Here is an 18339-nt window from a genome sequence, read left to right as displayed (position 1 = left end):
ATATTTAAGCTATTAATTATATAAATATTTCATTTACAATACACAAATGTGTATTTTCTGATGTTTTTCCTCCTTTTTACTTTTCTTAATGAAGAAGGCTTTCTTGTTGCTTTCAGAGCAGACAGCATTTAATATTATCGTAGTGGGGTCAGAATAAAATAAAATATTCCCAAATCTTTAATTCTTAAAGAGAGGAAATTCCCTTGAACTTCAGTTAAGTTTATATGGTAAATGGCAGGATGACTTAACTGTAACATTTTCTTTTAAAGTATTAATGAAATATAATATAAACAATTAAATAGCTTTCAGTTAAATAATTAATGTTTAGGACCTATTCGTTCCTAAGTGTACTCACTTGTGCAGTTTGATAATAACAGCATTCTGTGACAACCTATTTCATACAGTTCATGATGCTCATTTTACATATCTTCTGTAGTATCAGGAATGGAGAATTGTATAACAGAGCAATATGAAGTATGTCCTCAAATAACCCCGAGGTCACAAATAATATGCAGAATATGAATTTCTGATTTTATTAGAACACTTTTATATAAATTGTTATTTATTTTTTATATAGCAATATACATTTCTGTTTATATTGCAAACAAAAACATTACTCTCAGACTCATAAGTAGTATAGTACTTGGGACGTATAGTTCTAATATGACATCTTTGAAGTTTTAATATTTACTTTCTTTTTTTTCATTATTTACTATTTTGGACAGGAAAAAAATAAAATTAAAATAAAATTAAAAAAATAAAAAGAAAACATGGGGGTGTATATTTGCACATTTTAAATGAATACTCCTTTTTCTATAAGAACATTTCATTTTGAAGTCTTAGTTGGCTAAGATGAACCAGCTTTAATCAAAATAAAACATGCAAAATTATCAAAATAGTTCCATTAGGTTGAAGTGAAAATTATAAGACTTTTCAATATTTGAAAATGTTCAGTATTTGAAGATTATATTCCAGTTTGGGATTGCAATGTTTTTCAAAGTCACTAGAAATTCTTTCAGTGCCAGAAAAGAGTTCCATCCCAGTTTTAATATATGTATGTTCTTCTTCCTTTTTTTTTTTTTTTTTTTTCTGAAGGTAAATTATCATCTATCAGGATTGTAGCCATGTGAGTTGCTCATTTTCATTTCATTCAGAATATGAAGTTTCCAACCTCCTGAATGACTTTGCCAATCACAGAAGTATAAAACCAAGCCCTGGTGAATTTGATGAAATCTGAAATTATTATTTTCTCATTTTCCCCATCTTCATAATGGAAATCTTACTTTTTGCACTGTTTGGCTGTGTCTTCCATTTAGATTGCAAATTCTTAGAGAAAAGGATTGTCCAGCACTGCATGTTTCTAATCCTGAGTCACTATGGATTCTACACAATATTCTATTATAAGAAAATAAAGACACATGTCAACCTCTCATATTTGTAGTATACCTACATATTACAGAAAAAAAGAAAGCAATAACCCCTGTGAGGAATAAACACCATTAATGGAAATATCTCATGTTTTACCTTCCATAAAGTCAGTTATATCAAGAAAAAATAGGTTGGCCTTAAAAAATCCGACATTAAGCACCAATGCCTAACCAAGAAGCAAGTAAAATATGAATTTCTAAAGGGAAAGTGAAGAAGAAAAAAATGCAGGAACACCCCATTCATGGATGATATTTATATGTACCATGTGTATCAATCAAGACAGGGTAATACCAAGGTGGTGTTCTATTTTGAAGGAGGAAGAGGAGGAAATCTTCTTTTATGGTTACTCTCAGGTTGAACAAGGATATAGAGATGTTACTTGTAATTTTGTGAGATTGTGAGAAAGTGGAGACTTTACATGTAGATTTCTCTAGTGTGACAGGACTTTTTTTTTTTTTTTTTTTTTTTTTTTACCATTGGGTATTTTTCTAAAAGCATCTGAAGGGTTTAGGAGCACAAATTACATCTGAAATTCAGTAGGAGGTAACCTCTGACTGTTAGATGTTTAATCAAAATCATACCAAAATTTACTGTAAGAATTTTCTCAAGATTGAAATTGCAAGAAAAGTGCAATAGTTCATAATATAATTTGTAAATGTTATGTGACATGTTCACTTTTAATCTCTGGTTACACTGCTTATGATCAACTCTGCTGAATTCTACCATCTCAAAGACAAATGCAGAAATACCTCAATTTTTGACTGCTACTGTTTGCGAAGTGTTATTGATTCTGAAATCTTTCAAATACATGTCCAGTTTTATTCAAATAAAGCTTTTATCTGTCTCTTTCTTCCAAGACATTTAACCTACCCAGCATTTTACAGTTAATTATGCATTCTCAGGCAGAAAGAGTGGAGACATAAATTTTAAAGACAGTTATTTCTATGTATTGCTTTTTGTTGCAGTGCTGAAAATTGCAAACATTGTCAAGGTACAAACTTAGCTAATGTATAGAATGCATTTTGTAGTGGACTTCACCTATTAAATTTAATAGGCTTCCTTAAAATTCAGAGCATAGCAATAGGTTGCATACCTTTGGATTCCTGTACAAAATACTTTGAAATGTCATTTAGGAATTCATCTTTCTCTTGTTCTGATTTAAAAATAAATAAGTAAATATGACAGCAGGATAAATATCTTTTATATTTGTGGGATTTGGCGAAGCTATTTGCAATGGTTTGTGGGAACAGAACAAGGGGAAATGTCCACAAAATGGATCACAGGACGTTCCACACCAACATGTGAAATAACTTCTTCATGGTAAGGGTGACAGAGCACTGGAACAGGCTGCCCAGGGAGGTGATGGATTCTCCTTCTCTGAAGATATTTAAGGCCCGTCTGGATACCTACCTGGGCAACCTGCTCTAGGGAACCTGCTTTGGCAGAGGGGTTTGACCGAATGATCTCTTGAGGTCCCTTCCAACCCCTAAAATTCTGTGATTCTGTAATCTTGAACTAGATACCTGACCAAACAAAATAAAAGCTGAATGAGGCAAATCCCACCAACAGTACAAGAGAATGAATTCTTACATAAAAATCCATCTCAATGAATTAAATAAATAAATCAATAAATAAAATAGACATAAATAAACAGACTTTTTTTGTATTAGATTTTCATAAATATTCAAAAGTATTTGGGATGTACCAGGAAGACCAGGATGGAATCACAGATACGTAAGTGCTAGTTACCTCAAATTAGGTAGGCTTTCTGAAGACAGTGACGTTTAGCAGCTGAATACTTGTCTCTATTCTGTGAATTAAATCTTTAAAAGAAACTATTCTTGTTAATTAAAGAGAATGGACTTTGGTGTAATAACATAATAATTTCCACATAGCTCCATTCACTGATATTTAGAGGTGCTGTTCTCAGTAAAACATGAGTTTATTTCAGCATGTGAGGTGTAGCTAATCATTTTATCATTTTAAATTTGCCTATGGAATATTATCTCAAAATCTGTATCTGCTGTGAGTAATTGATTTGTCAGGAAAAACAAACAAACAAAGAAACAAAAAAAAAAACCACCTTGAAAGTTTCCTTTCATCTTTTTCATGCTTTCCATCTCAATTTTCCCTCTGCTTTTGCCTTTTTTTTTTTTTTTTTTACAGTGTCTCCTTTCTCTTTTCATTCTGTTTTTTGTCATGTTGACGATTCCAGAAAGCCTTACGTATACTGTCAATCACATGCCATCCTGCCCAAGAACATATGCCCCTGAAAATCACATGGGATAGCTCATTTTTATCCATCTTTTCAAAGGAAATTCAATTTAACAGTCATTTTGAAGAGCATAAAACCCTGACTTCTGGCATCTTCAGTTTAAATGAAAGCACCAGATTCTCTTTCTGTCAAAACACTGAATCTCTCCATAGGAAGAATTCTACCCTTACCAGATTGGTGTGGTAATAAGCATGTAGTAAGCAGTACACCTTAATAAATTGAGCCCTCAAGAGACTGGATTGTCTGTGTTTCATCAGAAGAGGGCTATGATTATTTGAACCATATGTATCTTTCAAAACTCAAGGGTTTTAGAAATTGGTTCTTTCACTTGTTAACACTTAAGATATTAAACATAATGTAAAACATTTTATGCAAGCATAATGTAAAAATGACATTTCTTTCCATAGATATGCTTTCTTCCATAGAAATGCCTTGGATGAAGTGAATAATGTGCTCAAAGACTATTTCATGGATGGTTCTGTCATCCTTAAACTGAAGTAATTTTGTATTAAAAATATCTGATTTACATTTCTGCTGGAAAGTATTAATAGGCAAACATATTTCTGAAGTTTTGTGTCATGAATTCTATGTTTAGAAATATATATATGTATAATGATAATAACAACAATTATTATTGCATACAACATTATCACTTCTTATCACCAGTACTCAGCATGTTTTATTAAATAAATAAGGATCATTAGGATTTGAAATCACTAGAGAATTTTAGGCAGTCACATTATACTGGTTTAATATTGCTCATAAGAGTAGATGTCTATTCTTTGTACTGAGATCTAGGGCAATGTAATAACAACAATGGTATTATGTTATTTTGCATAAGCAAGAAATATAAGAAATATGGTTTAACATTTTCTATCACAACCACTTTTTTAAAAAAATGTGGTTGTGATAGAGAATATTTTAAAAATGTGGTTGTGGTAGAGAATATTTTAGGATTGTATCTCCATTTTCTGAAAAAAAAAAAAAAAAATCACACTAGAAAGCTAAACAATTCATTTTGATAATGAAGTCCCTGGTACTAGGAATATTTCATTATGACTATAGAAAATTTATTTGAATGCTTCCCAAAATTTGCTATTTATCATCAAAATTAATAAAAAAAAATCATCACTGTGCAAGCAATATCCTATTATGTGGAACTAAGTATGGAATCAGTGTAGTAAACTTAATTTAAAATACCTGAAAACATATGCTGAGAGCCAGTTTGTTGAAAGCATGTTGTGAATGCATTAAAGCAATTATCTTTTGAATTCCATTTAAATATTTATCACTTTTTGGGATAATCTCATGCCTGTTGTTTCTCAAGTTCAGATAAATACAGGAGGAAAGCTATTAATAATATGCAGTTTGACAAATACTTCATGAATATTGGTGTGGTTACCTAGCTTAAAGCTAATGGATTTAACTGGGGAAATGGTAGTTGAGCTCTGGATTAGGCCTTATGTCTGAAGCCATAGTAGCTCTTGTAAATCAAAAGTAATATCCAGAATTTTTTAGGGTCACATATCTGACAGAAGACAGATAACACAGACACCTACAGTATCATTAAGGGGTACTGTAAATGTTATCAATTGATTTACAAAGAAGTTTTATTTTAAGACAATGTCAATTGGCTGTAGTTTCTAGGTAGGTTTGATTAATTATGAAAAATATCCAGATTTTATTATACTGCATTGAATTTCTTTTTAAGAAATAGTAACAATAGCTTAACTATCAGATTTTTTTTTTTTAATAAAATGTGCTTCTGATTAAAATTACTATAAATCTAGCTTGCATGAAGATTATATGTGTTTATTTTCAATTTGATATACAGTTCCATTGCAGAAGTTTCCAACAAGAACTAAAAACATTCAATACCATCTAAGCATAATTTTTGTTTGTTAATAGTGTGTAGCATATCAATACTATGTGCCTTGGTAGATTTATAATGGTCAAATTTCTGTTTAGTAATTAAAAACAGACCAGTTACAGTGGTCTGTTTTAACTGAACATAATATTTTGCCACTAGGGAAGAAAAACTAAATATTTGCTAGATTTGACAGGCAAAAATATAATAACGTGAAATGGAAATATCAAGAATCAGGACATGAGCTAATATGATTAGCTGTGTTAAAGGATTTCAAATTCCACTGAAATTTTTCTGCCATAAACGAAGTAGAAGTAGAAGAAACAAAAATATAACCTATGATTTATTAAATGTTCTAGTTATAGATTTTTCCAACATCCTTAAAGAGAGAAGAGAGACTATACTGTGTATAAATTGAAAATCTTCTCATCTGTCCATACCATACCTCTCAATTTCAGAAACTTTTGCCTCTGTAATTTAAACAAAGTCACAGACAAAGGTCTTTAAGGAGGGTGCTTACTTTTCACTATAATTAAACTTCATCATTAGATCCACACATTCTTAGGAAGTGTCTAGAAAAGCACCAAAGAAAAAACATTTTTCGGGGACTTTGCTGCATCAGCTCACTTTGTGAAGCCAATTACATTCTCCAAATATATCTAGATAGCCAAACTCACCTGCTGTTAGGAGCAGAGGTTGAATCATGTGAGAGTATTTATGAACTAATGGGTTTTTACTTGTCATTACTGGACTTTGTTTTCTGTCTCCTACCCTGCCAAGTTTCTGAGGCTTCTGCCTGCCAGCCACAGAGATAAAACCTCAAGCAGTGAAAGCTCATACTTCAGTCTGGCTCTGACTTCTAAGTTTACCTCCTACTGATTCTAGTTCCCTAAATGGCACTGAAGTATCTCAGGATCCAGGTATTAATAGTATAATGACAACTTTCACCATTACTACTATATTTTTGAATTAGCTTGTTATTTGCATATAATTCTGCCTTTAAAATTTTATTTTATCTTATTTTATCTTATTTTATTTTATTTTATTTTATTTTATTTTATTTTATTTTATTTTATTTTATTTTATTTTATTTTATTTTATTATTTTATTTTATTTTATTTTATTTTATTTTATTTTCATCAGATTTTACTCACAAACCTCATGTAGCCACATTAACTTTAGCTGTTTCTGGATGTTTTACACTGCTTGCTTTTCTGTTGCTCAACTGACACTTGTTCACCTGAGATAGTGACTCTGTAATTAGTTTTGCAGCAACTGATGACTGATGAGCAGGAAAGTAAAATTACTAATGCATTAGCTCATATTCAGCAGCATAATTTTGGGGTGAGTTTTCATCTCTACTATTTTTTTCCAGGGAAGAAAATTTCTACCTCCTGTTACCAATTTTAGTGGAATATTGCCATTTAGAGGTCATAACCTTCTCAGAAAGATCCAGCCACTTGTAAGATTATATTTATGTCCTTGTGATGTATGAATCTTTAGAGTACCATAGAATATTAACCTTTTTTAAAGTACTGGTGGTTTAAAACTGAAGGATACTTGCACAGATTGATATTATCATTAACCTATAGTTCATAAGCTGCATTACAGATGTTTCAGGCTGTCTCCATATGTCTCCTATTTGTTTTTCTTCCTTTTTCTTTCTGTCCTTGTTAGGCACAAGCAGATTCTGGTTTTCACTTGTCCTATAATAGCAAATAGTTGAATAGAATACCATTATATAAGGCACACCAAACTTTTACAAAGTCTTTTCCAATATGCTGATAATTGGAAACATGGAATGTCCTCCAAGTGTTCACAGTACCTCTATTTTATATCTATGGCCTTTTACATTATTGATGTGGACAGAAGGCAAACCCAATTGTTACCTCTTACTGTAAAGCAGCACTGAGATGCTGAGAAGCATCTTACCTATTCAACATGTTCAAAGTGCTAGACTCATGTGTCAGTGCCCTGCATCTGGAAAACATCTTTGCCGGAAGAATGTTCTGCAGAATTAAGTAGTGTGGGAGGTGAGACTACATCTCTGTAGAATTTGAAAGGGGAACCAAAGACTTTTATGAGGGCAAAAAAGGGCAAAGGCAATAGACTGTTGTGGTGATGTAATGCTACGGAAAACAGAGCAGAGTAACAGAGAGAGTAACAGAGACTTTTTCACTACCTGGGAAAATAGAAGACAATGCTGAAATAATATTTATTTGCATCCAAGGTCTAACGCTATACATTCCTCCCAATGTTTTTTAATTTCTGAGAAACTGGACAACTCACAATACACTGGCTATTGTGAAACAGTAAAAATTTTTCTACATTTAATGTCCTAAGCATATTTTAGAAGTTATAAAGAATGAGGTTTGGAACTACATGATCTTTAAGGTCTCTTCCAACCCAATCCATTCTATGATTCCATGATTAAAATAAACAAAAACAAAGCAAAAAAAAAAAAAAAAAAAAAAAAAAACCACAAACACACCAATATTATGAATATAACTAGCATTGCTTGACAAATAACTAATAGAATCCTTCTTGTCAAAGGGATTAAGTATGAATATGTTCACTGAATTATATTTGTTATAAGAAAAAGTACAGTAAATAGAATCTGTCTGAATATTTGCCAACAAGCACTGGCAAAAAGACAACAAACCTGAATGTTTATTCTCAGCATTTAAAGTGGGAAGAAACTAGATTTGTTCTACTTGGATACTACATAGTGCTATTATGAGACATAATCTAGCAGGCTGGATTTGCCTTCACTATAAGTATAATGAATATATAGTGAATATTTACACATTGAAGCAGTAATTTTTTTTGTTAAGATCATTCATATTGTAATGGTGTGTTTTTATTTATTGTGTAGAACTTTTAAGTTAAAATAGTAAAACACTATACTATCATTAATATCACTTTCTCAAATTTGGGGATCATTACACTGAGGTGATTTGTTCATCAACTGTTAGGAAAATGAATGGTCTTTTTTCATTTGTCCTTTGTTTTGAGCACTAACAATGCACTCTCCCTCAAAAATTATTCTTTTTTTTTTTTTTTTTTATCATGCGTTTTATTTTTTCACAGAAAAACTTTATAGAAAAGTGTTTTGTTTTGTTTTGTTTTGTTCTGTTTTGTTCTTTGTTCGTTGTTTTTTTTGTTTTTTTTGTTTTTTTTCACAGAAATCTGTGGAAACTCGGCAAACAGAAGCGTTGTACTCATCTGAAATCTTTACCCATTCCCATGTGAGAGAAGCTGAGAGTTTTTTGTCCATGTGCTAGAACAGTTACTGTACTTTATTCACTAACTCTTTAATATAAAATGTACAGACTATTTTGAGCACTAGAGCTAGCACATCTTTCCCAGAAAAGCAATTTAACTACTAAATTAGTGTCACGCTCTTGCTTGTTCGCTGTGCCTGAACCTGAAAATTTTGTTGCACTGCTTCAACAGGAAATGGAGAAAGCATCCATCCTTCCCTACCAATCTAGCAGCTAATAGGTTGTGATTAGTCCTCTTTACGGAGAGAGGAAGATCTGTGTTTCGATGCATTTAGAAAAGGAAATTGAACTCATCTCATGTCTGCTATTCCTCAGGTGACCAATTAAAACAATAAAATATTTTTTTAAATATTAGTCAGTACTATATTTTCTCTGTCCAGAATTTCAGAGGAAATCACAGTTGCACCTGATCTTGTAAGTGTTTTAGATGTGTTCAGTATAATTGCAGGTATTAAATCCTAGGATTAGTTAGAAGAACAACCTCTTTTTGGCTTGTGCTCAAGCTTAAGTATGAGCTAGGAACAGAACTGTTCAATTTAAGGATGGGGGTATAGCCAGAAGCACAATGCTTGACAGCTTGAGGAGTCTATAATAACAAGGTAACCCTTGCAAGCATAAGCTTGGTAATTTACATGAATCCATATATGAGCAAGAATCAGTTGCTTAGATGTGACAGGCATCTAGTGCCATTTTAGACTCCCTGGGATATCCGTCCCATTTTCTTGGTATTCAGAAGGTGCTGTAACCTATTTTTGTATACTGTCTTAATATCTCAGATATCCTACAATGCCCAAAAAACTTAGTACGTTTCAAAGGAGCTGCATAATACTAATAAATTTGTATTTTTATAACCAAATTGTACCCCAGATCTCCCTGCTTGGTGTTTTGCGGCCCTTCCAGATGTCACATTTACTTCTGTGCTGATCTCTAAACTTACAGCAAAAATATGCCTGTATAGATACGGTGGAGGCAGACCTAAAAATACCTCTTTTTACAAGCTTGATCTTGAGAGATGTTTAATATAGTCAATATTTATTTAAGACAATTAAAGATATAGGTGTACTTGGCAGGACTGTCTCTTACATGAGAAAGTTAACAGTTTAAATGATCAGGTAGAGGAATTCATTGTGCTTAGTATTCTCACTGAAAACAAGCAAGTGATTTCTCTGATTTAATTAAAGAAATATTGTCTTGCCTATGAAAAATTTGCATTCAGAACAAGATGAAAGTAAATCGAGGGAAGATACCAGAGTATCCTTTCATGGCTTGTACATAATTAGAACTTTAAAATGCAATTCATTTTCCACAAAACTGACTTGAAAATAAAATAAACTGGATGTTTGATATGCTTACTAATAAAGTCATTTTATTTAGGACCTAAAGAATATTAACCTAAAGAATATTAAGAATATAATATATACCTAAAGAATATTAAGAACATAAAGAATTTCTAGTTCTTCTTGATCTAATTTCTAAGCATTTCTAATTTCATCACAAAAATAAATAAATAAATGAATGAAACAGCAATCTGCTGTATTTACTTGGCAAGAGAAGCTTGCATTGAAAATACCATCTCCACATTGCTATTCAATCTTGCACTAGGTGTATCATTGCCAAAAATGGTCAGTGCATTACGCTTTGACAAACAAGACTCTTGTTTTATTCATCATGATACTCCTCTCTGTGACTTATTTTTCTGTTTGTTAAATCAATCCAAAAACACACGTGCAAATTGTTTTAACCTCTTCTGTTGAAAAATGTAATGGAAAGTCTAGATATTAAAACAGTTCTCCACAGCTATTTAATTTTTGAAGATAGCTCAGGAAAGAAATCACTTCGATAATATCCTTAAAGAATGCTAAATATTATGTTAATTAGAATGCCAAATTTTATGTTAAAATTATATAGCTATTAAATGCTAAGTTTATTTCAAGTAAAAAGAATTATTTTTTTCTCTTTTCTGTAATTTAAGATGTAAGTAAGGTATCTTTTGAAGAAAATTAGGAGTCTTCCCTTGAGACTAAACCAGAGACTTAATCTGATATTTCATACCAGTTCCCCTGTGTATTGGTATGACAGAAAAATCCTTTTTTCTGTTCAACTGGAATATTTCTCACATATGTTATTGTGTATAACTTTTGAATGTTGAGTAACAAATTGCAAAACAAGAAGAGGGAGAGACAAAGAAATTCAAAGACAAGAATCTGAGTAAACCCTACTGGGACTCTATTTTGTTTTTATTCACACAAGAATGGAAATAAGAATTGTTGTCCAGAGAAGGGCAACAAAGCTGGTGAGGACAAGTCTTACAAGGAGAACTAGTCTTACAAGGTGCTACTGAGGGAGCTGAGATTGTTCAGCCTGGAGAAGAGGAGGCTCAGGGCCGACCTTATCACACTCTACAGGTACCTTAAAGGAGGCTGTAGCTAGGTAGGGGTTGGTCTATTCTCCCATGTGCCTGGTGACGGAACGAGTAGGAATGGGGGCTAAACCCAGAGGAGGTTTAGGTTGGATATTAGGAAGAAATTCTTTATGGAAAGGGTTGTTAGGCATTGGAATAGGCTGCCCAGGGAAGTGGTTGAGTCACCATCCCTGGAGGTCTTTAAAAGACGTTTAGATGTAGAGCTTAGGGATATGGTTTAGTGCAGGACTTGTTAGTGTTAGGTCAGAGGTTGGACTCGGTGATCTTGGAGGTCTCTTCCAACCTAGATGATTCTGTGATTCTGTGAAAATTAGTCATGATCAATCTTTCTGAAGTAAGAGCATTTGAATTCAAATACAGAACTCAGATCTCATTGGTTTGGAACACCCTTTCCTCGGAGAACTCAGGACACGTTTTTAATAGTGATGTGAATTTTGGTAGTTTTGTATTTGGGTCCCTTATGAAGCTGCCATTCTTAGCTTAAAGATGCAAATCAGTTTCTGAAAATCACAGAATATATGACCGGCATATATGGTATCCCATATATGGTGTCCCATATATGGATGCCAGAGTGTTACACCAATGCAAGAACTTTCCTTGACACATGAACTTTCTCCTCCTTTCTCTTCAACGACTTTCTCTCACACAGTGGGGCAGTCCTCTCACAGAAGACCAGATGAGGGTCCACTTTTAATTTTTTTTCCCCTAGCTCTGGGACCATCCCACCTCTTCCATCATCAGCTGCTGGGACACATCTAAACAACTGGGAAAGTTATGTTTAAGGACAGCTGTGAGGATAAAACTAAAAGGAACTTAGTGACTTTTACCAAGAGTGACTTTTGTTTCTTCAAAATGAAACAATTCACCATGATACAGATATAGGAATATAGTTCTTTCCCTCAGTCCCAGCTCCGCTGTTTCTAAAACAGTCCTAGGGCACCTCTTTTGAGACTTCCCAACAACAAAATGATTCTTAGCCTCTCCAACATGTTGTGAGCCAAACTGTGCTCTGCACCATCTGCTTCAGAGTGCAGAAAGACCCCCAATGCTTGCCTCTTTCTTCCTTCCTTCCTGAGGCCTAATTCCAAGTTTCTGCAACATTACACAGGATGAATTTTACTTTCTCTGTGGAAGTGACTTTAGTCTGGATCATACACAACTAAGCCCCAGATCCCCTTAACTGTTCAACATATTTCTTGACAAAATTAGTAATCACTTGGAAAAATATGAGTATGTATCTTACAGAGTTTATACTGTTATTGAATTTAGTGCCAACACTTTCCATGAAGTAAGTGGACACAGTGCTGGGTTTAAAACAAGCTTTTTACTTTTCTTTTTTTTTTCTTTTTTTTTTTTTTTCACATTTCAGTTAATGTCCTTTAGTCCAGTGTTTTTTGTCTGTTTGTTTGTTTGTTAGTTTTGTTTTGTTTTGTTTTGTTTTTCCTTTTTATAAAATATTTGGGAGAATACTTGTTCCCCCAACACCAACCTGCACAAAGATTATGATGTAAAGATTCACATACAAGTCTTTTGGAAAGCTGATTCATTTTGAAAATTGTTCCAAATTGTTCCCAGGTGTTTTGTCTCTTTCTTACTCAAAGATTATACGATTAGCATTTTAATGTCCCACAGCTTCTTGTCTAGTTCCCTAGGAAAATATGAAAATGAAGCCATGAAACTAAGCTGTATGGTATTTATCATGTGTACTCTGTTTGTCTTTCAGAGCTCTGGGATTTAAACAGGACATCAGTCTTTCATAGCCCATTTGGATATCTTGGCCTTCATATAATGCTGCTGGATGAGTATCAAGAGCGACTGTTTGTGGGAGGAAGAGACCTCTTGTATTCCCTCAGTTTGGACCGAGTCAGTGACAACTATCGAGAGGTGGAGTAAACAGATATATATATTTATCACTTGGTTTGATAATGTGTATCACAAAACAACAGAGTTTGCACGAGTGGAAATGAGATAATGGAGTTCTTGTAGATATTAACATTTTGTGTATGATCTTTAATGCCATGTTTATCTGTAAAAAGAATAAAATAAAATACACTAACTATCATTTCTTTTCCAATGAAAATGACTCTTGATAGAGATCTGGGAGTCACATAGTTATTTTTCAGTCTCACTTTTTTCAGCACATTTACTAAAATTTAAAGCATTGCACAGCACATTATATACACCTAATTTCTGTATCCCTGCTATACAATTAAGGCTCAATCACTCCCTGTTATTAGTATATTAGAATTAAAATTAAATTAGAATTTTTCTACAGCACTAGAAAAACAAACAAACAAAAACATAAGTTATAAGAGAACACATAAACTATGCAATAGCAACATAAATCCTGCAATTAATTTCTACCCCTTTCTACCCCAAGTCAGTGCTTGTAAGTACTGACTGAAAGTATCATTTGAAGTCTACTTTGTGGTCTGTGGGAGGAGAAAGGGGAGTCAAGTCACAGTGTTTCAGATTCTTTTGTTTCTGTCCCTTCTTGTAAATGAACAGCATATTCTCATACCAACATCCTGGTCCACTTCCTTATCTCTAAGGGCATGTTCTGTTATTGTGAATAGATATGTTTTATCCTTTTTATAAACAGTTTGGGAAAGGCAATCTTAGATATAGGGAAATAGAGATACTCAGGGAGGCCATTTGTGTATTTATCTACATTTAATATATATATATTTTTACATATATATAAATTATGTATTATGTATTATGTATTGTATGTTATATATTATATGTTATATTAATAATAATTTTTTAACTCCTCAGAGGTCACTATTACATACTGAGATTTGCTCCTCCATAGTCAGATATGAGTTAACTTCTTTTCCGTTTGACAAAACTTATTAATATCCTGTACAAGATATTAGAGCTCAGGGATATAAAGACATTTATGAGGCAGTTTCTATAAAATAAGCTTTTCTTCCCTTGCTTATTCCCTATTCAGCAGTAAACTTGTATGAAGAAAGATGACGGAATAGAACATTTTATGCTTCTGTCCAATCACCATTGTTCCATCTAGACACACTTTGAAAGTTTGTTACTCTCTTTTTTGTTGTTTTAAAATGGAAGATCAGCCATTTACTCTGAAACTGTATGCTGTCTTGAGACCTATGTTCAGAGTATGACAAATTAATGGAAGCTCTTCTTGCTTACATGCCTACTTTTATGATGTGCAAAAGATGAGACACTGAAATAAATGGAACTTGACCTAACATATTTTGAAACATGACCTCACTGGGACTTATCTCCCTTGAATACAAATGTAACAATCTTTTTCTCTTTTCCCAGTGTTCACTCAGTGCAGATCTTACTCAGTGATGGCTAGGGAAAACTTGATTGTCCCACAGCACTATCAGCAGAAGTGTGGAATGAGACATTTCTGTTATATGAGAGCTTAATTACTGAGATATGCTGGGGAAAGTTCTTGGAAACAGGAGACCAGTTAATTCATTACTAACAAAGTTATGTATTAAGCTGCCTTTAACTGTGTGTTGATTAGCCTTTGACCTTTTCTTTCAGACTGAAGACTTTAGTTTAATTAATCTAAGATACCAGTTCTAATCTAGAGAAAGTATAAGAAGAAGAAGACAAGATTCTGGGTTTTATTTTCTCTCTGGTAACCAGGATGAATCACTAGCTGCAGCAAAACAGAAGAGATCTTCCAGAAATTTGGTAGCTTTGGGGTAGATCTCATTGATTTTTATTCATTAATTTTTAAATTTATTTATTTATTTATTTATAACAAATAGCTTATGTTTTTTAATCCATTGCCATCCCATCTTCCACAATTTGGAAGATGAGTATGCTCTCTAAAAACAAAAATAAAACCCACTCACAGCCAGATATGTATCCCTTCTGCCATAAAATGACCCTGTAATTCCTCAGGTAGTCAGTTCTAGCAAGAATGTCAGGAGTCCCCCAAAGAAAAACAACAAAATGCTGAGTGCATATAAAATGCTTATGTTTTGAGACCTATTGGCTTTCAAAGTAATCCAGTATTTCTAATTAACTCAACATGTGATGTATGTATCCCATAAATCTGCATTTGATAAACCACACTGTTCCTTAAAGTTCAATTCTTTACATCTGTCAAACACAAAGCAGCACTCTCAAAGATAGATCATAGGCACACATTATTCTGAGCACCTATAGTATACAGTAAAGAAAAAAATGTATAAAAAATGGAAAATATCACTTAGGGAAGGAAACTGTTCCTGTCATTCTTGTATAAGCAGGAGATTTGAGGAGAGCTCACAAACATGGTGTAGACCTTCTTTGTCCTATTGGACAAACACAGGGTATTGCTTATCCACTGGTCATATTCTATTTCCTTGGCCTACTTTTTATTTTTATTCTTTGTATCTTTCCTTGCATATAATACACAGAGTTTTTCTATCTTAGTGTTTAGTACGTCCTACTATAAGTTTTTGAAACAAAGATAATTTTTTTTTTGGTTTCTGACATTAATGCCCTAACAATATCAGTGGCAAGAATGATGGAGGCCAAAATGAAATGAAACTTCATTACTACTTGAAACCTGAATCTGCAGAGGTACCCTCCATGTGAACTTTGCTTTCCCTAGAGATTTCATTTCCTTTCATACCACCTTTGGAATCAAACTTTGCACATATTTGGGATTTGATCTAAAGTCTTTAAGGCTTGTAACGAGCTAACATACTGATAGATAATTTTATTTGATATCTGTTGCCAAATTTAATTTATTTTTAAAAAAGCATTACAGTTAATTTTAATTGTTGTCAGAGCAGACCTTTGTTGGCAGAAAACTTGAATCAATGCTGGTAGTTCAGTGATCTGACAACTTTTAGAAGAGGACAACCACTGGTTTGAGAGCAAGCAAGGAGGACAACCTCTTTTCCTCTCCTGTAGAAGTGAAATTAGATTGTACTTCCTATTTGTCCAAAAACTCTTTTCAGATATTCATTCTGTGCAGTTTTTGCTTTAAAGTGTTCAGGAAGGGCCTGCTATGAAGAAAAGCCTTCATAAGTACAGAGGCTTGTCCAGGCAGGTTTCAATATGCTGTTTCTGTTTCTGATCCATTGTGAGATAACTCCAGGTTAGGATTTATGTTGGTGTTGTAATACATAATAAAGCCCTGACAACATATCTTGTGTTTCTTACCTCTGGTGAAGCTAGCTGTATTTCTGCTCTAGACCTAGCTGAATATAAGCCCACTGGCTTGCATTTTCTTTGTATATGAAACATATGCAAACTGAAGTAAGAATCACGTAAATTTGATTATCCACTGGAATTACTTTGAAAGAGGTAAGGTGGGTATGTATTTGTTGATACATACACATAGTATCTCCCAGACATAACAGGCTATTTTTGCAGAATTTGCATTCCAGTTAAACACAGGTTATGTGTTAGTTAAGCAGCATGTATTGACTCAAAACAAGAACTGGAGTTGCTTAATTGCTCTGTCATATACCACAGTTCAGACTAGTTCACACAGTAGTACATTTTAGCCTGAACTACTATGAAGTTGATATAATTTCTTGAAATCATTTTTCATTTAGCATGCCATCCTGATTTTTTTTTTTTTTTTTTTTTTTTTGAGACTAGTGACTGAGTATTGAAACTGTTTGGAGATTCTAATTAGGATTCCAGATGCAGTTAAAAAGTTTTTTTTCCCTATCTGTAACTATCATTTCTATTGTCCCTATTATCCCTATAATTCTTCTATAATTCTTTTTTTTTTTTTTTTTTTTTTCTTCAAAGAGCATGTTTAAGTATAGCTTTTTCCTGTCTTTTCAACAAAGAATTCTCTTCAACTAAGAATTATATCAGTCAGGTATCAAGGATAACAATATTGTGGTGCAAGATGAGAAAACATCACTAAACATGAAATTTAAAAACTTACTTCACAGTATTCTGCAGTAGTGACAACTCTTAAATGATTATGTCCAAAAAAAAAGGTCAAGCTTGTAGCCCTGTGAAATGTATGTTAGTGTGATGTTATTCCAGCCTAGATGCACAGGAAAATTTCTCAACAGTATGTATTGACAGCTTGCCAAAAGATTTAAATCCTGGCAAAGAACCAATTCAAAGTTAAAGCTGGTAGTTTTCATGACTCTAAAGCATAAACATAAGGAAAAATTAGATGTGGCAGGTTAAAGGCTACCATTACAGTTGATTAATATCTGGATATCCATGCAGTCCAGAAAAATATTATTTATCTCAGTTAAGGGAAAATGCACTAATTGCACAAATATACTTAAGTACAGTAAGTACACCTTGATAAAGTATTATTATGTTAGGCCATTTACTACCTATTTCTTTTCAAATGATCATAGAGAGACCAAACAGTTGTATATCGGTTGTGTAAACCCAGCTAAAAAATTCTTGTGAAGATTTCATGATTAAAAGGAATGATAACAACAACAACAACAACTTTTTTGGTGTTTTTCAACACTTTTTTTTTTACTACACACATTTTTGAGTACTACGATCAGACTTAGTATGCAAATAAAATCAAATTTTGAAGAATGCTTTGAATCTGATGTGTAGAGTCTCTCTAGGTCTAAGTATAAAAGAATCTTGAAGAGATCAAAATCTTAATGCTTGTTTAGATTAAGATTCATAAGCTTTGTAAGAAATTACTTCAGGCAACTAACATGAGTTTGCCTTACGTGTAGGTAACTGGCTATGAAAATACAAGCTAGATTCCCACAGCTCTGCATAACTGACGGAAAAGGTGCATAGATGACTGCCTTTCTCCTTCTGACAGACAATTTTTCTATGACAAGCTATGATAAGTATCCTAATAGGTAATACACATATGTCTGAGACAACAACAAAAACAGGGTTTCACTTGGAGGATTTGTACAGGAGTCAGTTTTAAAAAGCAGATCCACAGAAGAAGTGGTAGATACAGTACAGCTACTGTTGCTCATTAACCTTTTTATAAGAACAGTCCACCAAGGAGGGAAATCCCTCCATCTCTGCAAGATGGTTATGCACACATCCTCCACTTCTCATCACAGTATGCTAAGGACCAAATCCTTGCTGCTTATTCTGCATCTGCTTTTCA

General features: G+C 33.1%; 1 protein-coding gene across 2 annotated transcripts in view; it reads left to right on the top strand.

The window, feature by feature from the left end:
- Nucleotides 1-18339, top strand: part of SEMA3E (semaphorin 3E) — a 150014-nt gene that overhangs the window by 62702 nt on the left and 68973 nt on the right. For both annotated transcript variants that reach the window (XM_068669957.1, XM_068669959.1), the window contains exon 2: nt 13000-13160. In XM_068669957.1, the coding sequence (XP_068526058.1) occupies nt 13000-13160 (161 nt within the window). The remainder of the gene's footprint in view (nt 1-12999; nt 13161-18339) is intronic.

The sequence above is a fragment of the Anas acuta genome, chromosome 1, assembly GCF_963932015.1.
Source record: "Anas acuta chromosome 1, bAnaAcu1.1, whole genome shotgun sequence".
NCBI lineage: Eukaryota > Metazoa > Chordata > Aves > Anseriformes > Anatidae > Anas > Anas acuta.
This window is presented reverse-complemented; position numbering and strand designations above follow the sequence as displayed.